This window comes from Sciurus carolinensis, chromosome 14 (assembly GCF_902686445.1).
Source record: "Sciurus carolinensis chromosome 14, mSciCar1.2, whole genome shotgun sequence".
Lineage (NCBI taxonomy): Eukaryota > Metazoa > Chordata > Mammalia > Rodentia > Sciuridae > Sciurus > Sciurus carolinensis.
The window spans coordinates 69666705-69693787 of NC_062226.1; the positions used below are offsets into that span (position 1 = coordinate 69666705).

A 27083-nucleotide genomic window follows, 5' to 3' on the forward strand; every position below is an offset into this window, starting at 1 on the left:
TATGCTGGTGATTACTGGGAGTCTTAAAAAGTCTTCAGTGGAAAAAAGCAGTAATGGCTATTCAGAGCTTCCTTTTTTTCAGTTTGCTTTGAGAACTCACATCTTTCTTCTGCTACAGGAAGCCCAAATGTGAGATCCCTGCACAGCCATTGGGGCAGAGCTGCCCCTCCTTGGACTTCCTCCTTAAACAGATGTTTATGCCAGTAGGTCTTGGTCAAGACTGTCTGATGCTGGGAGAGAGAACACAGTTTATTTATGATACTCACTGAGAATTAAAGTAATTGACAGTTTTAAGCTCTGGTGCCTGGCCCTGTGCCAACTGTTCAGTATACATTATATTTTAAACCCCACAATAACAAATGAGATTAAGTATTACTTTTAGCCCCTTTTTTATTCTAAACACATTCTGTTCCTGTTGTTACCTTTGATACTCTTGGCTTGGAGAACTTATTGAATGGAATGATTGTGATATTTCTTCCATGTTTCTGAGAGAGTTTTATAGTATTTTGGTTTACTTTCCCCCGTCTCCCTTGTTTACTGCTTCTTTCCTTTTCCCCATTTCCTTTCCAGACTACTAGCATAGCACTTCCTATGTTCTAGAAGTAACAAAGAACAGGAAAGCAAATGTCTGTACCCTCCTGGAGTCCCTGTGGTGGACAAAGACAGATAACCAATAAATAAACCAATCAGATAAATACAGATTGTATAACTATCAAAAGAAAATGTAAAGGATAATGAGAGAAGGGGAGAGGGGAAGCTATTTTCGATGGATGGTCAGGGAAAGTCATTTTCTGGAGGTGACAATAGGTTTAAAGATTGAAGGAAGAGCAGGGTACAATGGCACATTCCTGTAATCCCTGCAACTTGGGGGGCTGAACCAGGAGATTGCAAGTTCAAAACCAGGCTGGGGAACTTAGGAAGATCCTGTCTCAAAATGAAAAGGACTGAGAATATAGTTCAGCATTAAAATGCCCCTGGGTTCGATCCCCAGTACCTCAAAAAGTAGATAAAGAAAGAAAGAAAGATTGAAGGAAGAGGACAAACCAGCTCTTTGAACACCAGGTATAAAGGCATGTATGAGCACATGGGGTGGAGGGAGCTAACAGCAAAGGCAAAAGGCCTGGAGGCAGGAGAGGTCGAAGGGGCCTTATAGACTGGGGAAGTGGCCATGGTGGCTGTAGCAAGTGACAAGGGTGAAAAGTGGAACAAGTCAAGTGGAGCAGGGATGGATCCCACAGTGCCTGATAGGCTGTGGTTTTGAGTTTTGTTCTCAAGATGATAAGTGTTTCAGGAGGGAGTCAAAAAAAGGAGTGACACGATTTGATTCTTGTAAGACCATTCTGGCCTCTATGTGGGAACTGGATTGTAAGGGCCAGTAGGCAAAAGGGGGACCCACCAAGGGTATAAGCAGTGGGTCTCCCTTTTGAACTGCACTCTCCTCTCCTGAAATCAGAAGCCATGATCAGATGAGCTTGAAGGATCCACCTGGTGGTTGGTTCTCTGATTGTGTGTTCATCCTGTGTCCTGCCCTCCCCTACTAGGTTTGACTATGAGGGGCTGGAGCCCAAGGCGACATATTATATCATGAGGGACCTGGAGGCCCTGGTCACAGACAAGTCCTTCATTGGCCAGCAGTTTGCTGTGGGGAGCCATATCTACAGTGTGGCAAAGACAGACAGCTTTGAATACGTGGACCCTGTGGATGGCACCGTGACCAAGAAACAGGTACTTGGTAGAGAATCCCTGAAACATAACCTGGGTAGAGCTGGTGGCCAAAGTCCTAGAGCTGCAGAAGTGTGTTGGGATGATTTGTTCTGGGCCCTTCATCATATACATCAGAACTCTGCATCCAGGATAGAGGTGGTGGACTTGGTGAAGGTCACCTTACTAGTTAGTGGCAGAGGTGGACCAGAGTATGCACGCTCTCCGTCCAGTATTCTTCCCACTTGTTAACTGGTGGTTCAATGCCTCAAATAGGTTACAGACCCAGCATTTCCGACTCTGATGTTTGCAGCCTTGAGGTCTTCCTATGCAGTGCCATTATTGGTGATAGATGCAGAGAAGTTTCCAAGAGCAAAAAACCTTGTCCTTTGGACCCCCGAGTGCAGGGTTGTTTCACCTTCTATTGCCTTACGTCATTGAGGACTCACAGGAACTTAGCCAGATGGATTTGGCACCCCTCAAAGGAAAGAAAGGATTGCCCAGAAAACCTCCCAAAAGGAAGGTTTGTGAATGATTATAATAGATAAGTGGCAAAACCAACCACAACTTCTGTTGTGGACTCCTCTTTGTGAAATGTGTAAGAAACATTGATAGCTACTACAATTATTTTTCTGTTCAGTTTTGTTTACTTATTGGCTATGGCAAATATTGTCCCCTCTGGGAGCACATTATAGACATTAACATTTATAATTACACCCTGAGTAATGTTAAGAGAAGTGCAGCCTCCAAATTCCTAAAATCTTAGCTTTTAATACATTCATTATAAGTACAGACAATAAAACAAGGCAGAAACTGCAGGTCTTTGGGGACTAAATATAATGTAGTTACTGCTGTTTTAATTTAATGAGAATTCCCTATACCCTCCTCGTCATATGATTTCCCAACTTGCAGTAAATTCAGATACCTTCTTGCTATTCTCTGGGTACTCTCAAAGGTCTACTTAGTTTGATAGTGATATTTTGTCTCCATGAAAATATCAGTCTTTCATTATAGAAGCCCTTTGATGATGCAGCAAACTGATTGCCACCTTACTTTGGAAAGGTGAGGGTCGTAGAGAAAATAATGGATAAGTAGCTTGGAGACTCAGAATCACATTCTGCCATCTACTAGTTGTGACTTTGGGAAAGTGCTTAACTTCTTTGGGCCATAGTTTCTTCCTCATCTATAGAGTACTTACCTCACAGAATTGTTTTAGAAATAGAATGAAATAAAATACACAAAAGCCCCTAGCTATCCCTTCTATAAAAAGTACTCAATACATTTTTATAGTTCTGTTGTGTTTTATTCAAGGACTGGATTACATTTGCTCTGAAATAACATCAGTGAATCAATCTTTGGAGAGTTGGGAGCTTAGCTGGCATCTTTGAACCTGTATTTAGATGTGGATTTTCCAGTTGCGTACCACGTTCCCATTTCCATTTTATACAGGGCTTTCCAGACAAACTTCCCCCAAATCCAAGGTTCACTTTGTTTTTGTAACTGCAGGATTCAAGAGACATAAAATATGTGTTTTCTAAAGTATCCTTGGGAAGTTTTTGTTCACTGATGAGGAAAACTTGGAAACCATCCCTTGGAGGGATTGGTCTAGTCAATGCCAGGTTCTGGACTTTATCTGAGAAGCTTGTATGTTGAGATGATTTGTTTGCTGTTTAATCCAATATCACTCTACCTTTTATCTTCCTCAGTACAATCAGTATTTAGATACTTTCCCCCAGGATATTCTTTAAAACATTCACATCAGGCTAATTTCACAACTGAATCTCAAATTTTGACATCAGTTTATTCCACTCCCCTTTGTCTCCGCAACCATGGAGATTGGTTTCCATTTTTAACTCTGGAATTCATTGAATTGTTTTCCTCTCCATACTCCTTCATCTGAGTGGAAATGCGACTGTAAATAGATAAGTGTTATCAGGACCTTTTCGCTATTTATCTCTCCAGATTTTGGGACCCTAGTGACATCTGCATTGGCTGGTGGTCCTGAGTCACACTGGAGCTCCTCTGCAGGTCTGGGTTTGGCTCACTGAGAGTGTTAAGGGGTGAATTAACACCAGCAGCATCTCCATGATCAGCCAGTCACAGATGGTTCTTACGCCACAGTTGATGCTGTTGCCTAGGCAGGGACACACTGCATAAAGAGGATGTGTGGCACTCAGAATATCAGTAGTATCAGTAACCAATCCCAGGGATAGTCTGGGGTATACCATAGGTAATATTGTGCAAATAAGCACACACTTATTGACTATGGATTTCTAAAAGACATATCTGAATTTAAATTTATTAGGATCATTTCAAAGTAGTTATAAATTACCTTGGCGCATTCATTGACAAGTACTAGCAAATATGTAATTTTAGTTTTTCCATAGTCCAGTTTTAATATAAATATATAACAGCCTTATTGAGATGTAATTTACCCACTATACAATTCACCCATTTAAAGGGTACTCTTTCATGGTTTCTATATTTAGAAAATTGTGTGGACATCAACATAATCAATTTGAGGATCTCCACCAGCAGCATGTGAGGATTTCGGTTTTCCCACACCTTTGCTAAGTCTTGTTATTTTGTTTTTGTAGAATATTGTTACTTTAAAAAAACACACAAAATTATGAATTATTTTTAAATTAAGACAGAAGGAAATTTAATCTCCACAAGGAAAAACAGAAGCCTGCCTCTCTGTTAGCACAACCAAAAGGAAACAGAGGACCACAGGTCTGGGTTGGTTTTGGAGACTGATTGCTCTGGTCCAGTTCAGTGTTCTGCTGTGTTTCAATCAGACAGGTTGGCTTTGTTACTCTCCTAGATTTGCAACTTTTTCTCTGAACCTCAACCTGAAAGGTGGAGGTAATAATTACCATGAAGGGTAATGGGGAAGGTTTGAGGAGAAAGTTCTAGAAAATCCCAGGTACAGTGGCTGGCACCTAACCAGTGCTCAGGAAATATTAGTTCCTTCCCCTTATCGGGATTCTTAGCTTGATTATCAGTGTCAGGAAAGGATGAGAGGGTAAATTTCTCTCTTCTGCTCTCCCATTTTGCCCCTCCCCCTCACACACACGCACACGCACGTGCGCACACACACACACGTGCGCACACACACACACACACACACACAACATGTATACATTTTTGAAAATTGTCTTCTATATACCATATTGTTAGAAAATATTCCCCCCAAATCTTTTATTTTATCTTTAAAATACTTTGCAGTGAAATTCGACTTTCAGATTTATGGTCTCAAGGTAGTGGGAGAATCCTAATTACCTCTTGTTTAGTTTAAATTCTATCTACTGCAGAAAAAAAAAAAGAGAAGATGACAGGATTTTCAGTGACAATTTTTTAAAACAATTTTTTGATATTCCTGTTTTATCTAGAAATTATCTCTAAGCATAACATTCTGCTCCAGAGCATCCCATGCCTTATGGTGCTACCGCAAAGTTTGGGAGCAACATTTAAATGTACACATTTAAAGTCAGGAATTCTTGGCTATGTGTCTCAACTCTGTCACCTCCTTGCTCCTCTTGGGCAAGTCCTTCAACCTCCCTGTGCCATCTTGTCCTTAACTGAGGAAAGAGCAATAATAATTGGGGCCAGCTCTTACAGCCATTGGGAGAATTAAGTGAAATAACAAATACATACAGAAAATTTTGGCACATAACAAATATGAGTAAGTGGTTAACTAAAATTAGTTTGTTGAAAGAGCATCCTTGGGAAAGAAAGATTCTGGCATTTAATGGACTTCATATGATAAGTAAAGCAGGGGGGAAATATACAACTTTGCAAGTTGTCATGTGAAGATATGAGAAGACCTCATATTTTCTGACTCATCTGTGCATTGATTCAAACTCACATTTCCCTGTCTTCCCCATAGAACCCTCTCCCACTCTCTCACCACCCCACCACCAACACACACACACACACACACACACACACACACACACACTATGATGTAGAAAGGGAAAGGTTTTTTTAAGGCAGCTTAGTCTCTCTTTTGTCCTTAATTTGAGGTCAGAGTCAGGAAACTGATCATGGAAAAGGCTGGTTCACATACATCTCTAGAGATAAAGCAGAAATGCTTCTCCAACAAAAATGAAATTAAAATCCTGTCCTGGTGATAAACCCCAGGCTAACCCCACTGGCATGGAAACATACAGGGAAGGCTATCCTGCGAGACCCTATGAGGGTCATTCAAGGAGCAGGAAGGAAACCCTGAAGTACTCAACCCCTGATGTGAGTTCCCTGGGATCTTTCCAGCTATACTGTGGCTTGTTGGGTTTCATGGCATTTACCACGACTGCCTCCAAGTGTCTGATATTTGGGTGACCTTGGGGAGCCAGAGAGGAGTTGATGCATGTGTTCCGTTAAATAGGGTGCAAGAGAGACTGATTTAGAAATAGCAATTTAACACGGCTTGATTCCATTGTATTTCTTTATTTCTATGAGGATATTTCACTGTTTATTCTCAGGTAAAATCTGAATGAGTGGCTGATGCTCCAAATGAGTGGGAAAAATAAGCCAATAGCTTATATGAAAGTAGGGTAATAGTTTGATCAAATCTCTGACTACTTTAAGAAGTTCCCAGGTTATGCCTTGTAACAAGATGAAAAAGATAAGGGAAGTTAGGAAACTCCATGGGACCCGAAGGGCAGCCTTTCTTCAAGGGTGAATCAGTTGTACAAACATCCTGGGCTTCCTTTGTGCCAGGTAGTCTCTCACTTCCTCCACCATCAATATGTTAAGAAACATTACCAATACCAAGGTGATCCCTTACTATTGTCCCTTCCTGTTACAGTTTGTATATGAGGGGTCCCCTAAAGAGCTCATGTGATAGACAATATAGGAAGTGACTAGATTATGCCAGCTGTAACCTACGAATTTATCCATTTGATGGATTGATCATTTGAAGGGATAACAATACTGGGTGGTAATTACAGGCAGGTGGGGATGCCTTTGGGATTTATATTTTGTCCCTGGTACCTGCTTGCTCTCTCTGCTTCCTGGATGCCATGAGCTTAGTAGTTTCTGCCATGATGTTCTGCCTCACTTCAGGCCCAGAACAAAGGAGTCTGATGACCATGGACTAAACATCTGAAACTGTGAGCCAAGAATTATTTTCTTTTTCCTCTAAGTTGCTCTTGTCAGGTATTTTGATCACAGCAACAAAAAACTGACTAGCACAGAAATTGATACCAGGCCTGAGACTGTTGCTGTGACTAACCTGACCATATGATTCAGAAACCTTTGGAACTGGTTTGTAGAAGGAATTTAGAAAAGTTTGGAGATGCAGGCTGGAGAAACCTTATAATGTTGTAAGCAGAACTTAATGGGTGATTCTTTTAGGGACTCAGAAAACTAAAATGCTAATAAAAATATATACAATAAAGACTGATCAGATTTCAGATGGGTAGAGGAATCTATTGGAAATGTGTTATATTCTGGCAAAGAACTTACTTGCATTTTCCCCATGTTTTAAGACCTCTGTGAGGCTGAATTTAAAGGTGATGGACAAATTAAAAATCGCAGAGGAAATTTCAAGACAACATAGCGCTCTCACAGTGGCATGGGTGTTCTAGATTTCAGCAAGGTTTACTGTGAAAATTAAGAGCAAAAAGCAAAGAGGAAAGATTTTTAAAACTTGAAGTTTGGTCTGAAAAGGAGCACATGTCATATTGGGGCCAAGGAATTTGTGGTTGATAAAGAGATTATCAGCACTGAAGAGAAGCTAAGTATTTCACCCAAAAACAATAGAAAAGATGCCTTGTGTGCATCTCAGGAATCAGCAAGACTACATCCATGACAGACTTACAGGTGGAAAAGTTAAAACTCCTTGGAGAAGAAACCATGGGGAAACCCTACTTACATGGGGGAAGGGCTAGGAAATTGTTTGCCCAGGATTTGTTTCACTATACTTGGCTGCCTGGGATCTCAGAGGCCACTGCATCTGTGGCCCAAGGGGACCAACTTACTGCTTAAACTGGCTGCAGATCTTAACATTGTCCATGTGGTGCTGGTTCTGCATGAATGCAGGGTATTGGAGTTAGGAAGTCATAGAGGCTTCCACTGAGATTTCAAAACGAGATTAAGGGAACCAGACGAAGTATAGCAAGGTTAAAATACCTGCAGGCAGCCTCTTGAGAGGGCATGGGTGAAACTGTGAGAAGGAATTCAAGACTAAAATGGAGACTGCAGGGATTAAGAGATGCCAGCAAAGAGGAACATCTGCCAAGAAAAGCTGCTGGTGGCATACACAGCCAGCCTAAGAGAAAGGCCATGTGGGCTGCAACCAGCAAGGTCAAAGGGGCGTGACTGTCTAATTCTTTTAGAGATCACATCTCACTAACATGTGCCCTAGATGCTGGACATGGAGATATAGGACTTGTTTATTCAATTGGTTTTAGGTCTTGTTTTGTTCTCATTCCTTTTTTCTAGGCCCATATTCCTTCCTTTTGGAATGGAAATATTTACTCTGTTCTGATGTATGCTGGATATATGTATCTTGCTTTGATTTTTATAGGGGCTCTAAGCCAAGAGCTTCCCTTGAGTCTCAGAGGAATCTTTGGACTTGGACTTCAGGGTAATGCTGAAACTGTTAAGACTGCAGGACTCTTAAGAGATGAACTAAAAAGCATTTTGCATTATGAGATAAGCATGAACTTTTGGTGACCAGTGGTGGAATGTTATGGTTAGTATATGAGGTGTACCCCAATAAGCTTATTTGACAGGCAATGCAGAAATATTCAGGGATGAAATGATTAAATTTCATAAGAGCTATAACCTAATTAGTAGATTAATCCATCTGATGAATTAATTATTTGAAAAGACTATTGTTCTGAGTGGTAACTGTAGATAGGTTGGGTATGGTTGGAGAAAGTAGGCACTGGGGATGTGACTTCAGAGTCTATATTTCATCCCTGGTACCTCACTTGCTGTCTCTTGTTCCCAGCCACATGAGCTGAGCAACTTTCCTCTGCCACACCCTTCTTCTATCATGTTCTTCTTCACCTTAGGCCCAGAGCAATGGAATTGGCTAACCATGGACCGAACTGAGCCCCAAATAAACTTTTCCTCCTCTAAGTTGTTCTTGTTAGCTATTTGGTCACAGCAACAAGAAGTTGACTAATACACCTTCTCACCTCCTTCTTGGAGCCTAAGTCCTGGAATTTCTACTCAACATCCACAATTATGAGACTCACCCAGCTCTTACAGAAGGAGCCCTCTAATCTTGTTGTGAATGAAGGACAGTCTGACAGAAGTGGTACCACACTGAGAGATGGCCTAGTATCACCATAATGGTATCAATCCAGAACTATAGCCTATATCTTGAAAATTTGCTTTGAAATGAGAAACCTCGATATTTCATGAGCAAAAGTGAAGTAATTGAGTCTCTTTTCATGACTAGTCCAACTCCTATATTTCTTTTTAGCAAGCTCGAAAATGAAATCCCACTAGTGCTTAAATCATTTGCAAAGTAACAGTTCAGCTGATATTAAAAAAACCTGACGAAAATAAATGCATGCCAGTTAGCTGATGTGGAAAACCAAGTCCAATTTGATTATGTCAGGCTAACTCTGGGCATATTAATACCTCTTCAAGTTATGCGGACCGCATGGAAACATTCTGATGTTCTCACCCTGGAAAAAAAGAACCATTTGAAACGAGTTCAAACAAAAAGCACACTTTGAAGACTCATGCTAAAGCCTGTTTGCTTTTGGAGTTGTTTTAATATGCAGTAAGGTATCTGCAATTTTTAATTTCACTATTTAGAAATAATAAAGTAAGTAAGTCGGCTGTCTGGAAATCACATTTTAGTTTCAGCACATGGTGTTTTAACATGTGTCTTGGTGCCACCAATTCCTGGTCAGCAGATACAGAGAAGCTCACTGAGTGAGGTGTCATCATCCTATAAAGGCCACCAAATGGGGTCAGCTGGGGAGTCTGGGTCTTCAAGGCTGAAGTCTTCTCCCTTCAGGCTTCACTGGTCAACCATCAGCCCTCAACTTTGATCACATCTTAATCAATGAACCGAGTGAGAGACTGCACAGTAATAATTTATGATTGTCTCTATCATGTGCCATTTGCTGGTGTGTGGTTTGTGCATCTAGAAGCAGAAATTTGGAAGTCATTTCGGTCACACTGATTAGTCCATATTGAGTTTAGTTAAATCCCAAAGTTAGTACCCAGATAAAGTCCTTCTGTGTTGAAAAACAGAAATGTTTAGGGTGTGGGATGTTATCACAGGCATATTGAATGCATGAATGTGGGCTTAAAAAATTCATTTTCTTTTGCAAATTGTGATGTTGAAAAAAATTATGTAATAAATATACATTCCTTTTCTAATGTAGGATAACATGGTGAAGGTCGACTCTTTTATGTGTTCACCTAAGTGCTTATCAAACACTTACTATAAGACAGTCTGCCCTCTAGGATTGAGGATCCACAGCGTACAGAATGGTTGAGATTCTTGCCCTCTGCTTCCAGTTTAGCAGGGAAAACAAACTGATATTAAACTTATAATTGCTATAGAGTTTATTGAACAGTATTTCAGAGAAAGAATTTACTTGGGTATGCATTTCAGGGGGAACTAATCCAGACCAGATTTCTAGAGAGCTCTTTATGGAGAGGTGATAGTTGAATTGTGCCTGGAACAATAAGGAGGAGCTGGTCCAGGTGAAACCACCTTATCAGGCTACCTACTATTCCAAAATTAAATGTGGTCAATGTGGTTGTTCAGCTTTCCAGATAAAGAGCCAGAATTTCCTATAGGCATTCTCAGGGCATGTTATGATAGAAATGGTTATAATTGTCTACTCAATTGGTAAATAAAGACAATTAGGTTATGTGTTGTACTAAATATTCCTCTTGGCATGACATCTTGAAAACCTTGGATTTAAAAAAATTTTCTAATAACCACTATTTTTCTGTCTATCCTTTAAGGGTCAAACACATAATCAGTGCTTTATAATGGCCCACTGACTGATTTGAAAATGGAGTAATGGAGACGCTGTTTCTGGTTAAGTGGGAAGTCCTAATTCCCCTGCTTCTGATTAATTGGAGTTGTATTGTAATGAATTACGTTCTCTTGGCCTAAGTTGATTGCTCAAGGACTATCTTAGTAATTACCTAAGCCTTCTGCAATCAGTTACTTCCTACTGAAATGCTAACATGTCTGTGTAGTCAGGAGGGTAACCATCACCAGGAAATACAAATATAAAAGGAAAAAGCTGCAAACTATCACAGGAACTAAGAGAGGAAGCTGTGCTGTCATCTGGGTCAAGGGTGTCAGAATCCAGAATATCCCAGAACTGGGGCAGGTGTTATGTGAACAGGATTCTGAAGTCATTTTGGTGAAAAAAAAAAAAAATGGGAAAATAGAATGTGTGTGACCTCTTTCCATTGTTCCGTATTTGATAGTGGGAATCTTGATAAGGAATAAACTCTTAAGTCTTTATTTCCTCAGTAGCCCTCTCATCATGTAAAGTTTGTTTTGTTTTTCTTTTTTTTGTGTGTGTGTTTTATTTTGTTTTGTTTGCTAGGTATATGTTTTTAAAGAACATTTTAAAAGCTTGATTTCCCCAGATAGGTCTTTCTAAGTTTGGGCCACAAGAGAGCTGGCGGTTGTGACAAAAAAACGATTACAAAAATCTCCTAACAGCAGGGCAGCTGGGTATGGAGGTGCAGTTAGTGCACTGCACAAAGGCACTTAGTCTAATGGGGGAAGAGTTACTGAAGTCCAGGCTAGCTAAGAGGAAAGATGATTTTGGGTAATTTGTCCACCCAGAGGAGGTACCTTTTTGTAATTCATACAAAGTTTCTGCATGGACTAACTGCTCCCTTGCTCAACTGCATTTGAACTCATGCTTGCAGTTAATTCTATGACTTAAACAAAGAAAAATGGGCAATTCTACATAAAATTTTGTGTGTGTGGAGAGATGTGTCTGTTCAATCCAAATCCCCTGCCTTATGGGCTGCATGCTTTCTTCTACAAAATATGGTTCAGATGTTACATAGTAATATTTTCACCTTGAAGCTTTCCAGATAAATTGTTGGGATTTCCTGTGGGAGAAAATATCCAAGTTAGGCTCACAGAGTTTCTCTCTTCCAAGGCTGTCCTGTCTCCAGGTTCACATGCCTGGTGTGGCCAACTGACTGTATAAGCGACATTATACCAGATTTCAGGGCCATATGCTGTTTTCCCCTGGAATTAATCCTACATCGGTATTTGACTAGGTCAGATGCTGCCAAGTAACTGTTGGTAATGTACAGATCCTCCTTCCCGCCTGGCTGCAACATGTCCTAAGTCTCCAAACTAACATCTGGCAGCACTGCATGTATTTAGCAACTTGCAGATTTCTCTGCGTTGATTTACACAGGGGCTTAAAAAACCAAACAACAAAAACCCTAACATTCATTTATCAAACATTTATCAGATACTTACTCTACATAAGGCTTAGAACCAACTTTGGGTACCATGAAACACATAAGATATTGTTCAATTTCACATGAGAGGCCACGGATGAACTTCAACAGTTTCATATGGACCAACATCAGATTACAAGCCTAAACAGAAGACCAAGATCCTGTGTTCACTAAACATGTTTCATTGAATAAGTGTTTTTGACACTTTTCAGTAATGGCCTGGCTGACACAAAGATCCTTCTTTCAGGAACTTCAGGGTCTAAACTGACCAATTATGGAGGTCTGGGTCCATTGCTTCAGGATCTTTATTGCCTAGGAAGTCAGTTCAGTGGCAGGGACAGAGAAGAAAAATGGTAAGAGATCCATGAGGTCAGTAGTGATTTCAGAGGGCATGACAACATTCCTAAGGTGAAATTCATCTTATATTGCCTAATTTAAAGTAAGTATGCACCACTGCATCATAAACCATCAGCCTTGAGGTTTTATTTAGCAACATATGCAAAATCTGCAAGGTTGGAAAACTTGGAACATAGCACCATTTTCATTAAAAGTTTAGCAAAGGAACAATCATAATATTTGTATAGTGATTGATAACTTTCCAAGGCAACTTTTCACATACATTTTCTGATCCGATGCTCCCAGCAACTCAACAAGCTAAGTTAAATTATTTTTTTCATTTGATTTTTAGGAAACTAAGGCTGGAAAGCTTACATGACTTACTCAAGACCACTAGTTAATAAGTGTCTGAGTCAGAATCCTAGCCTGGTTTATCTTCTTGCTACTCCTGTACCACTTTCAAACTGTCCATAAATGGTAAATCAAAGAGTGGAAAATCTGAGGGGAAAGAAAAGAATTGCTATAGTGACAACTGGAAGCAGACCTGAGGGTCATTGTGTGGCAATAGCTGCAGGTGACAGGGGATTCCTTTAACTATGTTCTTCATTGCAAGAAATCCAGGGTGGGTAAAGCCTACTCATCACTGAGGCATACACCACAGGCACTCAAAAGGAAAGGAATGCTGATGGGCCGGAACTGATGGGCCCTTTCCATACCCCTTCCCCATACAAATTGACCTCAATGCCTGAGGCAAAAGCCTGGCAGCACCATTTTAAAAAATACCCTCCTGGCTAAGTCTAGTGTGCAGCCAGCAAAGTTTGCAATTTGTCTGAGATCATGCAACCAGTAATGGGAAGCTACTTGGTTCAGCTTCCATTGTTTTTTGTTTTGTTTTGTTTTGTTTTGTTTTGTTTTAAGCTCAATCTGACCTGTTTCAGGACATTTTAAGAAACAAAGACTGGGAAGATATACTAGAGTATCTGCCATAATGATATGCCATGTAATTTCTATGATTTTATTGTCCACAACTACCTTTCAGGGGTGGGTACGTTTGCCCCAATTCACCATGAGAAACATGAGTGTTTTCATTTGGCCTGTGAGTCCTTGCTAAAAGTGGAGGGAGGCCTTCAGAGACTGCCTCAGTGGGGCCTCTGTGCACTCACACCAGGTGTTGAACATGCAGTGATGTTTATTCAACAAGTGTTTTTGGAGGACCTACTGTGTGCCAGGTATTGTGTGAGGTTAGGCAGGTAAAGTGGAGGTGAGATCCAAAGAGAAAACTGAGCAATTCCAACGTTTTAGGGTTAAGGCTGCAATGGGAACTCATTTTATTCATTTACTGTGGGACTTGTTTCATCAAGAGGAATTGTGGCAGCAAAAACATAATGAAGTTGTTAGAATGTAAACAAGAAATAGAAATCAAGACTAGGGAATATATAAATTAGAGAGTCAAGAAAAGAAAAAGAAAAGCTTGTAGTTATGCAAGTCATAAGGATCCACTTGGACTGAACCTCAAATTCAGTGTTAAGTATCCTGGCAGCCATATTGAAAAGGGAAATATGGTTAATTACAAAGTACTTGTCATCAGAAAGAAAAAGAAGACCAGTTCCTTAGGGAAGGAAAGGCTTTCCTAACACTTGGCTCTTCAGGAAATATCTTATATAGAGCTTCACATAGTCTAACAATCTTCCTATAGTTACTATGAAAGTGAATTTTGTAAGACAGTGCCTTGCAGCACCTTGCAATAAAAGTGAGAATATATAACTAAAATGCAATTTAATAAATTCATTTTAGTCAAAAGTAGGTGATCAGAGGTTGATCTGACCAAATATAGTCCAAATGAACCTATGGCTAGGAAGTAGAATATCTGGAAATAGAGGAAATAGATACCCTGATAATATTTGTCATAAACACAATTTCTCTCTATTGAGATTTGATAAGGAAAATGGTCCTATTTTCTATTGTCTGGTGTAGGGTTGAAGGCTAAATATTCTATGCTGTGAATAATGTAATAGTTTACACCAGGAGATAGCAAACATTTTATGTAAAGGGCTAGGTAGTACCTTTCAGTCTTTTGGCCTAGATGCCCTCTGTCACAACTGTTGGTCTCTGCCATTGTGGCACAAAAGCAGCCATGGGCAATATATAACTGAATGGGCATGGTTGAGTTCCACTGAAACTTGATTTATAGAAATAGGTGACAGGTCAAATTCCAGTTCCAGCTAGTATATTGCCAACTCCCGGTGTAACCTCAAAAATAAAGACAAATTATATGATTGATATTTTGTTGAAATTAAGAGTTAGAAACCTGACAAGTCTTGGTTAGTGGTGACTTTGACCCCATAGCATAAGGGATAGCAGGTGGTGACTCATACTGGAAAGAACATGGCTTGTGTTTGGGTTACACTATTAGACTCATCTAAGAAACATGCAGTCTCAAAGCAGTCCTATTCAACTAATCACACATCAAAGACATAATTATGAGATTTTGCAGCACAGGAATGGCCTGGATCTAAAAAACTTGGCATTCCATATGGAGAATGAGAACTGTGATATTCCTCACCTGAAATGGTCTCCTAAACAACATGGATTCTCAATTTAGATCTCATGTTGGTTTCCTAGGAAAGAGAGAAGATATCAAACTATCTCTGGTAGGCTGATGTCTGCTATTTACTCATTTATTTTTTCAAGTGCAAAATCTATTCTTGCCTACCAGATGTAGATTCTAAGGATCTTCTATGAGTACACCATGTAGTATAACCATGGGTTATTATGGGTACCCTCGAGAAAAAAATAGGATGATATCATCATGTAAAGTCCATTTTGAGCAGATAACACATGTGGATGGTTTGTTATGACTTGAATTCTTAACTATCTCCCAGTGGCCATAAACTAATCTAAGAGGTTCATCATATAATGAAAGTGACCTTAAAGGGTTGTATCTGGGAGATCACTGGAAGAAGTGGATCCAAGTTACCTGGAATCTGCAAAAACAGATGTTTTAGGGTTTCAGCTTTAGAATTGTTTAAACCAGTTGATGTGTAAGCCATAGTCCCAAGTAGTGAGTTTCATATTAGTGAGTTCCATACATAGCGACAATGGGAATGTAAGATTGAAAGTAAATAACAGCTTCAAACCAGTTTGTGAAAAGATCAGTGTGAACACAACTGTGAACCTTTGGAACTTTATTGTCAGTTTGAATATAATATGATATGTGATGTTTTCAGGATCATAGACAATTAGTTTATTTGCTTCAACTGGAATTTTGTTGACCATTTACCATTCTAGCTACAAAAGGTAGTTAAGAAAACTGTGTATAATTATTTTAATAAACTAGCAAATACTGTGTCTTTATCTTCATATACTCAGGACTTAATTCAGGACCTAATCCATAGAGGCCACCCTAACAGGTTTTCCAAATGAGTGAATCCTAGACAGTATTACCCTGCTTGCAAAGTCAATAGAGTAATTGGTTGCCACCAAGGGAGATGGTTCCTTGTTGGTTTTGTTGAACCTCTCTAAAAGAAACTAAAGCTTTTTATTTGGGGATGAAACAAAATATGCTTGTTAAACTTAGAGAAGCAGAAAACCACTCAGATGGAACTATAATCCACCCCCCGCATCAGATATCACCAAATGGGGCCAAGGGTAAGGAGTTGGCAATCAGATTTGTGCAGCAGGTATGATATAATTTTAATAATGCCTTATTTTTTTTAACAGGCATAATTTGAGGCCAGAGTTTTCAAGGATAAGTTGTTTAGGGAGAAAGCCTGATGCAAAATTGCTGAGACAGCCACATTTTAAGAAGCAGCAAGTTGCCATTTTGTTCCCTCCTCTTTTATTCCCTGGCCTCTGTCAACCTGCTTATTAACAATAATGTATCAGTTGTCTTAGGAGAACAAATTTCCTTCAGCAAAAGTCAAAATGTGATCTTATGGTCATAATTTTTAAATATTCCTACCAAAAATAAGAGGAAATACAGACAGTAGGGACATTCTGAACCAAAAATGAACTAATGTTGGGCAGCACTAGTAGGTGTGGATACAACTAGGTCCCTACCCTACCCTGGTGGCCAGGACTTAGAAGTGAGAAGAAAGGACAGAACCATGAGGATAAGGTGTGCTCAGCAACCCTCAGAGCCCAGCTGAGGCTCCAGCCCTAAGCATTTTATTTTGGGGTTCCACTACTACCAGAAGCATGTGGGTATGAGGAAAAAAACCAAAACAAAACAAAGAGACATGCTTAAAGCAAAATCTAAAATTATGTGGTGTAACCTTAACATGGGCAAGTTTTCTAACTGAAATAGGTAAAATGCCTACTGCTACCCCCACTGCATCCAGAAGATTGGTAAAAGATGCACTTTGGCCCCAAGAACATTTATTAAATATCATCCTATCCTTGTTACCCCTACTTCTTTCTGATTTTCACATCACCAGACCAGGGGAAGTTAAGTATCTGTTCATAGTTTTGCCCTTATCCCTCACCAATGTTAACCACAGAGCAACAGAAATAGAATAAAGAGGCAAATGGACAACTTCAGGTAGCATTTAGGTTTGTCATACTGTTCCACTTGAGTAAGCACGCAAAGCCAATTAGCAGTTGTCATGACCCTGATGGTTTTAGATCATAGAAGCATGATGATTTCCACAGTGGGTTTGAGTTACCTATTATCTGCTTGATCGTCTGTTCACTGATCCATTTTGGATGTCCTTGGTCTCAGGGCCTGAGGATCATTTTCTCGGATGCATCTCGGCTTATCTTCAGGCTCAGTTCCTCCAGTGGCGTGCGAGCCACCATCAGACTGTACGCAGAGAGCTACGAGAGGGATCCCAGCGGTCACGACCAGGAACCACAGGTACAAAAGCAGAGCTGTCCTCTCCATACTACAAGTCTCACCACTCCTCACAAATTTAAAGAGCTCCTGTGGGCCTTTAGTGGGAAGGCATGTTGAAAGTTTCAGGTGATGGCAAACAGAAAAATTGCTTTCTAGTATCTTGAGTTCAGACCACTATTTCTCAAACAACTTGCCTCTCTTGACTGTTCTGCAGTTTAATTGGGGTGATATTCAGAAGTTACTTCATATAGATGTTAAAAAAAAATTTCGAGGTAGAGGCAAACTAGTTGAACTCCTCAATTGAATGCCTAACTATGCTGTATAAATTATGCATCTTTGTGTGTTTTGAAAACTCTGAGTTGGACCATAACCTAGAAATACCAGTGTAGATGCAACCCTTAGCTTCCTCTCTGAGGCTGTTGCAGCAATCACAAATAGCTCAACCATAAGTTTCCCTACTCCCATAGTCATACGTGCCAGAAAATATTGATTAGTACCAGAAATAACCCACTGTGAGGTTGGGAACATGCTTTGCTGCTGACTGCTCCTGTCTCCTGGTTCTATGCTTCAGTTTGGGTTTTGTAGTGTCTTCAGTGAGATGATTCTTTGAGCTGAAACATCTGCAGTACTTCTTTGTGGAAAAGTAGAGAAACAGAGAAATACTGCTTCTCATTGAGGAGTTGCTCAGAATTTCCAACTATAATATGCTTTGGATGGAATAAGAGAGTGGGGAGGGGTTTCTTTTTTTGTCATTCATTGAGTTCATTTGTTTTTTTATGGTGTCTTTGGAGAATCTCAAGGAACTTGGTAATAATGGTGCTATATAGATCCTTGCACCAGAGCTTATCGCCCAAACATTTATCTGGAATAAACTAATCCCAAATGCAGAAGGAAGGTCAGAGAGCTGTTTCCAGGGTCACTGGGAACATGAGTGGGCAGGACACATTGCCAGCATTAAACCCTTGGCCCTTCCTCTCAGGATCACAGGCTCTCCATGCAGCGGAGGGGCCATGTTCTGCCAAAATAATTTGCTGGTGAGTACATTTTGCCCAAGATAGTACCAAATCATGCAAGAGCTAGATAGAGGCTTACCCTCTCTTTCCGAATAAAACACTTTTCTACATCCCATGTTGGGAAGGGAGATTGAAGCAAGGCCTGGAAGTCCACAGCTACGTACAGGGTGAGGAATGATATTCCTGGCCTTCCCCACTCTGACTCATTCTGACTTGGGGCTATTTTTTCTCAACATTCTTTTCCCTATTTGCACAGGATAAATGGTTATGATACTTGCTTACTTCTATTTACCTTCCTCCCTGAGTCCAGGCCACTAGACATGCATAAAAATAATTCTATACTCAGATGAGTTTCTCTATGAGGTGGTCCATAAAAGCAATGTACTACCTTTTGAAGCCAAAACCTTCAAAGGCTGTCTTTAAAAGGTTGTATGGGTAAAGAAAACCTAAATAATGCCCATTTTATTCCCCACTACTGAAACTATTGCATCTTGTTGGTTTAAATTGTTTGCAAATTGAATGGTTGGGGAATTCCTTCGTTGATGTTGCTCTTTTGATTGCTGATATTACTTTGCTTTCTAATCATGAGTAAGAGTTTTCCCAGGCCTAATTATTTATGCCTCAGAATTTTTAGCACATGATGTACTTAAAATTTTTATATTAAAATAGAACTTCTTGTTAAAGTGCTGCACATTATTGACTCACCCACTTAAGTCCTATTGCATAAGTCAAGGTAAGATGGAGTAAAATTTTTATAAGAAATCTAAATACCTAAGAAAAGGGAAGAAGTTTCTCTCAGCAGGCCTCCCTGTGTTAATTATTGCTCAGCTCTACCTAGATCCTTGCGCTGGAGTGTTTGGGGGCTCCCTTTAAGAGTTACTTTACAAGACCACCTACTTCTCCCATTCAAGAGCTCTGGAAGGAAAGACCTTTGGTTAACTCTTAACAGAGATCAAAGATAAGACATGTTCTCAGGCTGCTGGTGTTGTTGCTGATCCAGGCCCAACAGGGAAAGACAAGCTTGTGTTGCTTTCTCAGCTGCAGAGAGAATCCCTTCAACCCACTCTGCTCCCACCCTGTGCATATGCCTACATGCAGACACCTTTTAAATTAACTCTGTACTTTGCAGAGATTCCATTGATAAGCTTATCCCAATTCAATAGGTAGTTTTTAATGTTTGCGCAACCTAACTAAATTGCCATCTACATCCTAGTCATTTTGCAAAAGGATAGAGTTCCTGTCAATTGGCTTATTGGCATCTGGCTATTTTATTTTAAACATGGATCATTTCTTTTCCAGACATCTTAAACACATGTGAACAGAGCATGTTGTAGACATTTACACTGGCTGCCTTGCAGAAATATTTAGAACTAACCTAGTGATTCAACTAGGAAAACTTGTGATATAATCAATATGTACCTGGATCAATTACATGTGGACTTTCCATTTGTGTCCTTTTGTGTAAATGAATATTCCATAAGTTGAGGTCAAGTAATTTCTTACCTATATAAAAAAAATTAAATATTTTCAGTTGTAGATGGATACAATATCTTAATTTTATTTATTTACATTTTTATGTGGTGTTGAGAATTGAACCCATTGCCTCACACATGCTAGGCAAGCATTCTACCACTGAGTCACAATCCTAGCACTACATGAAAACATTTTTAAAAATATTTTATCCATATTTACCTTTGACATGGTGGTAAGGGGAGGAGATAAGAAGGTGTTTGCTTTGCCCTCCTTTTGGATTCTAGGCAAATCAGGAAGGAAGTATCCAAAGGCCAACTGCTAGAAGATTTCATAGTTTTAAAAATACAAGATTAATTTTACTGGAAATCAGGAGGTTTTTCAGTGAGCTCTCAAAACACCTGGTAGTAATTTGGGAAAAGGGATGAGCCAAAATGCTTTAAATTCACAGGTAACCAGAAACAGCAGGATTGGGTATGTCTTCTTTCCCACCCAACTGAATAGTGGCACTACTAAATAAAGTTTTCATTCACTTTTTTCTCTTGTACTTCTGAGCCCATGGGCAGAATAGCTAATGAACAATAGAAGATCCAAAGAGAAATGGAAGGAAACTTTGCTTCTGTTTTTGTTTTTGTTTCTTTTTCAGGGCTAGGGTAATCACAGACTGATAATCAGCATGGGTTTAATCAACTATTGGCTTTGATACTTTCATTGTAGAATAAAACCACACCCCATCCAACCCCAGTCTTTGGGAGAAGCCTAACTCTCCCCAACCTTCCTTCCAACTGAGGAATTTATACCTAGAAGACTTTTAAGTACCAATATCTAAGTACCAGAAGTTCTTCTAGAGTTGATTCATCTGTTAGTCCTAAGGGTATCTGCAATCTTGTTCTACCTGTTCTTATTAGGACTTAACGATCCAGAAATGGAAAGTACAGAGAGCCATTTTATTTCATGAAGGGATAATATATAATTTACTCTGGAAACCAGGATACCTTTGTTAGTGAGGAAGGGCACTGTGAATACACTGAGACTGTCCCCAGTAAACCAGGAGACTTGGTTATTCTGGTTACATGCCTTCATCCTCTTGTAGAACTTCATTGGCTCCTTAGAGATGGGTTTCTGAGGAAGAGAGAACATGCAAGGAGTGAAAGAGTTCTTAGTGTTTCTCAGCCCATAACACACATCGGAACCTTTTGAAGAGATTGATAGAAATACCCAGCCCTAGGTCCCCCCTCCTGGAGATTAATTTTTAAAATTTCCCAGACGATCCTAATTAAACCAGGGCTTCTCAAACCTTAATTCTGTACTAAGCCCCTGAGGATCTTGCTAAAGTGCCCTTCTGACTCAAGCATGAGGAAGGCCATAGGCTCTGCATTTCATAAGCTGCCAGGTGAGGGGTGCTGCTGGTTCAGGAGTCACGCTTTGAAGAGTAAAGAGTTAGATGAGCTTCAAAGTCCTAGCATCAGGACTTTGTATGAGAACTGTGGAATGAGGGACACCTGTTTCTAGTGTCTGCACAGGCTGGTCTCTCCCCTGGACTGGAATCTCCACTGCCTATCTGACTCTACTTGTGTGTCTCATAGGCAGCACCACCTGACACATGCAAAACTGAACCATCTGCCTCTTCATGCTACCCCTCCAAAACAACCACCACCACCAAACATTCTGCCTCTTTTGATGTCATCTCCACTTCACTCAGTGGCAATTCCACCACTGGTTCAGTACATAACCCTATGACGTGTCCTTGACAGCTCTCCCTCCCCCATGCCCCACTTCCAGCGGTAACTCCCATCAATGTGACCTTCAGAACACATGGAGAATCCAACCCTGTCTCACCACCTCCACCATTTTCACCTGGGGCCACCCCACTATTCTGTCCTCCGGATAGTCTCTTAAATGTCCCCTTTCTGCCACATTAGCCCATTCCTGACTCTATCCTGTTCTCAACACAGCAACCACAGTGACTTTTTAAAAATGGGTTAGAACACCTCACTGCTCTATTAGAATCCCCCTGTCATCTCAGTTTAAGAAGAGACAAAACCCTCACATGTCCTTGAACAGTCAACTGGAAATGACCTTTGACCTCATCTCCTACTTCTCTGCTCGTTTCTCTCTCCACTTCAGTCTGTTCTCTGAACACACCAAGAACACTCTGCCTCATAGAATTTGTAGTGGCCGTTCTTTCTACCTGGAAATCTTTTCCTTCTGATATTTGCATGGTATTTCTCCCACTTCTCAATGAAGCTTCCCTGGTCACCATATATAAAATAACCCTCCCACCCAGGCACTTCTATCTCTTTTGCCAAGTTTTACTTTTCTCTATAGCATTTATTCTCATCTCCCATTATATTTACTTCTTTATGGATTTTGTAGTCTGTCTCTACCCTGTAAAATGAAAGCACCAGGAGGCCAGGACTTGGTTGATTTTGCTTACTATATCCCCAGTGCCCAGAATAGCAGCTGGCATATGGTAAATGCCCACTAAAATTTTGCCTGATGAATGAAATGTTGAGTATTAAATATTTTGGAATGCCCTTGACTGATTATGTCACATGGGAAACTGGAATATTCTGTATTCAGTGTGAACCTTGGTATGAACATGACAGTAGGTGTGAACCTACTGTCATGCGGGGGTTGGGGGAGCTGAATAAAATAAATTGCCATTTTAAGGTACTTACAATGTACTGTACTCCATTCTGGGTAGTTCACACCTATCTATTTTCTTATCATTCCCATGGTCCTCAAGGTAGGCAAAGAAGCTGAGTGAGGGAGTGATTCATACCCATTGGAGGGTTACACTAGGTCTTTCTTATAATAAAACCCATGTTGTTCATAATAACATTTAAGGTCCAGAGGAGAAAGAATTTATTCCTACCAGAGTCTGAGTCCAAGGCTACGTTTGGAGCCTTAGTTCAGCATTATTGTTAAGAGGTTTTCTTCTCATCTAACCACGTCTTTGAGTCTCTGACATCAACTGGGTGTCTGACAACTCTGGTCATTTCAGTTCAGTTATGACCCTATCTGGAGCTAACCCAGATCCCACTGGTTAAGGGTTCAGTACCATAAGACTGCCCCAGTTTCGATGTCAAATGAAATGCCCAGGGTACCCACATTTTTGCCTGGCCAACTACAAATTCCAGCATTCCCATGACCCTTCTTCAGGTTTAATAATTCACTAGAATAACTACCAGAAATTAGGAGAGGGCACTACTAAACTATTACTGGTTTATTATAAAGAACAGAACCCAGACAGCCAAATGGCAGAGATGCACAGTGCAAGGTTCTGGCAGGGGAATGTGGAATTTCCATATCCTCTCCAGCATGACACACTCCCAGATCCTTGATTTGTCCAAACCTTATTGTTTAGGGGGATTTACTGAATTTTTATTATGTAAATATGAAATCACTGGTCCTTGGTTGTTGAACTGTCTCCAGATTTTTCTCCCCACTCCCTGAAGACCAGGAGATAGGACTGAAAGTTCCAATTCTCTGACCACCTTGGTGGATCCTTGGTCAGACAGCCACCAACCTGAAGCCATGGAGGGACTCACTAGGAGTCACCTCATTAGCATAAATCAGGAATGTTTGAAATATGAATAACAAAAAAACCCTCATCACTCAGGAAGTTTCAAAAGTTTTGATTTGTGCCAAAAACAAATATATATTTTTATTATTCCAAGCCTATAAAAAGGAATAAATGACTAGTTTTGTCTTCCTTACTTGAATTAGCAACAGATAGGTTTAAAAAATGTTAAAAGAATAAAGTTCAAAATGCCCACTGGTTACGTTTTATAATTAAGGTATCTGAAATGATAGATCAAAAACTTGGAGAATAGAATTAGAAATGGAAACAATGTATGTGATCTGAAAGAGTTAGAAACATAATGGAGTTCAGAAGTGACACATATAAGGACATTCATTTAGTATTTCCATTTTCAAGTGACAAGAGGAAAGCTTATATGTACATGTATGTGGACATATGTACGTCTACATGTGCGAGAGAGTGAGCATCATTTTGAAGTCATACCAGCTAAATATATATCAAAAACGTTGTTATATTCTTTAAAAAAAAAAAAACCTGCACAGGAATATCTCTATAGCTCTATATGCGAGGAAAACCATGAGGAAATACTTCGTTTTATTTTTCTCCTTAGAATTTAGTCTGTATTGCTGTAATCTGGAATGATACACACAGAGTTTAGAAAAGAAACATGTGGCAAGAGGATTGGACTCTAAACTCTATGGCCAAGTTAGGGAGCTGGCTCATTTTGCTTGGAAAAGAGGCATGACCCGGAGGTCTTCAGGAATTTAAAAAGGAATACGAGGTGGAGAAAGATGACCAGCTGTTCTCCATAGCTAATGAATATGTAATTTGAGGAAATAAACTCAAGCTGAACTGGAAGGGATTCAGAGTGTCTGTTAGGACAGTTTCTCATTTGTGAAGGCTTCTTATCCCTTAGGATAGCTGGTTTATACTTTTCTAGAAGGTTCTGTGGCCACATAGATTCAAATAATTTTTAAAAAATAGACAAGGGTGAAAGGATTTTAAGGTTAAAATACTTTAGCCTTAAAATGTGAGTTTTGTGATTATAATTTTTTTTCTTATCTAGAAAGACTAATAGTAAATGGAAGAAAAATGGAAATTCAATTTCCTTTTGGTAAAACAAGTAGTGTTTATAAGAAAATATGACTTTGTATGTATTCAGAACATTAAAAAATGTAGATACTGCCAATGTTAAAAAAAAAAAGGAACAAATTCTAGTCAGGTGGGTTAGATTTCCCTCTAGTGGTGCAGAAAGGAACTCAGTACAGCTGTGTTTTCACAAATTCTAGCAGAATTAAATTTGGGAAAGCAACAAACATGCACAGGTTTTCCATATGTCTACTCATTTAAGTAAATTACCTCCTGAAAAACCCCCACAGGACAACAGTCCTCCTTGTTCTTGCTTAGATATTGAAACCTGGACTCCCAGTCTGCATTGTGCAGGTTGCTTTCAACTGAGCTGAGGATACTCCCTGGGGTAGTGGATCCTCTATTGATGAGTGGAAAACTCCTTTGGGCTGAGAATTTGGCACCTGTTTCCCAGGGACCAGTGTCTATTGCAACCAGGGCTATTTAGGGACCTTTCCTTAGCTGGTGGGTGTGAGCAGAACTCCCTGCAATGTGTGGACCGTCCTGTCCACCACACCGGACACTTCCCAGGATTGGGAGGAAGTAGGTGTCTGCCACTGTAAACCACTCATGTCCATTTCACAGACAGAACCCATCTCAAATCTGCCTTTAGGACCCTATCTATAAAAGGGACCCTTATTCCAAATCTTGTAAGAATATCTTGGCATCACCAACTTCTCCTACAACCTAGTGGCCTTAAGAACAGAACAGTGAGAAGCTAGAAGTTATACCTTGATCTGATTTGGGGTTGAGTTCAGATTAAGACTTAGAAACTCTAAACCTTGAAAAAAATTGATTTCCCTTCCCTACGTCCTTGATGTAATTCAAAATAAAAACAAAATTAGCTTTAAAAACATATGTAATAAAATGTAATATTTTGATTTTTTTTCTTATGGTGCTATTCTGCTTTTCTAAAATGTTAAATATCAATTTCTTACCAAAATATTTTATTGTGGAACCTCCGCTTTCCTATGTCTAAAACACATGCACAGTCAGCTCTTGGTTGACTCGGCACTATAATGTCCACAAATCACCAAGTCTGGCTGGATCTTGTTTACTCAGCCTGAAAAGGGAGCATGAATGATTTTGCATTGGTCACACAAGTACAGAGGGCCACTGCTCACAACTCCTCTTGCCAGCAGAATGGACTTGACAAGCTGTACCCAGCACAGTCTGCTTTTCCAGCATTCTCTTTGTTCCATCCCAGATGCACAACCAAGGTTCCATGCCTTTCAGCAGAGAGCTACTCTGGTCTCTTGACTGGTAGTGATTCAGGCTTTTCTTTGAAGTAGTGCCCTTTTTTGTTGGGTAGTAAATCATTTGCTTTGCGCATAAACAAGAGTGTATCTTAGCAAATGAATACTGACAGTGAATGTGAACTCTGGCTATGACGGTCAGAAGCCCTGGACTCGTATTGCAATCAGCTGCATCTGGAGCGACGTTGCCTGGGTTGCTTATCATGGTCATGCTGCATTTGCAGGGGGAACACAGAATGTGGGCTGTTCTGGGGAGGAATTTGGCTGTGTTTACTCTCCTGTCTACTCTGAGCTGGTCTTAAGTTTGACGTCCTAGTCCCACCCTGAGAACTTTGGTTCATGATGCAGGTCGGAGAGAGTGCCCTGTCCTTAGTTTTTGCATCCCAGGAATGCTGGCAGGTGTGACAGACTCGGGAGAGCTGCATTTCCATATCAGGATGCTTGAACTTTGGGCAGAAGGGGGAACTGTGAAAGGTTGATGAAATTCTGCATTTATTTTTCTTTTGAGGGTCTCATTTCTGAGTGATTTTTGTTGGTAGAAATCACCATGTGAGATCTGTTTGATCAGCTGGGGCCTGTGTACTCCCTACTTTATGATGTGGGGCTGGAAGTAGGATGAGGTTGTGAGAATGGCTTAAAATGTAAGTTTTGATATTATTCAGCTACGGTGAGGCCAGCAGGCCAGGGAGTAACTGTCACTAAAAAAATAATTGTTACTCTCAGTTCCCAAGAGGAGGCGGCATGGCATACCCCACCAGGTCACTTGAGGAAGCACCAGGGTCAGCCAGGAGGCAGAAAAGGCAAGGGCAAATTTTGAGCAAAGCCTTTATTATGGTTTCTGAGGGGAAAACTAGGCAGAGGCAGGGAAGGCAGGCTTAGGATTGGTTAATTAGAGCAACTGCAGCAGGGTCTGGGCACAGGGGATTTCTCTTATTGTCGGTACCTGATCTTGGGGAGGATTAGGGAGGAAAATATTGACCCAAGTGTGAGAACCCAGCGAGAACTTGATAAAGGGGTTAGTTTTCATAAGAAAAGCACCCTCCCTCTCCTGGTGAATTATTGGCTACCTCTAAGAATTAACTAACTCTCCAGATCTGGTTCCTTCTAGAATCAGCAAGACCCCAACATGTGAAAGCATCGTGAGAGACAGACATGATTATACAGAGAGGAAAAGATAAAACCACTGCCAGTTTTTCTGGTGGCTAACATTTAGGAGGATAAACCAACAAGATTTTGTTTTTTCACATACCATCAGTGCTGGATTGATGGCCTCTGGGCTTGGAATCAGATGTCTGGTTTTGTGCCTGAGTTCTGCCACTTTTCCAATTCTGTGGTCTTGAACAACTTAATTTCTCCAAACTTCA

General features: G+C 40.2%; 1 protein-coding gene across 1 annotated transcript in view; it reads left to right on the forward strand.

The window, feature by feature from the left end:
* Positions 1 to 27083, forward strand: part of Pgm5 (phosphoglucomutase 5) — a 181977-nt gene that overhangs the window by 130719 nt on the left and 24175 nt on the right. The window contains exons 9-10 of the mRNA XM_047524436.1: positions 1542 to 1725; positions 17192 to 17326. Coding sequence (XP_047380392.1) covers positions 1542 to 1725; positions 17192 to 17326 — 319 coding nt within the window. The remainder of the gene's footprint in view (positions 1 to 1541; positions 1726 to 17191; positions 17327 to 27083) is intronic.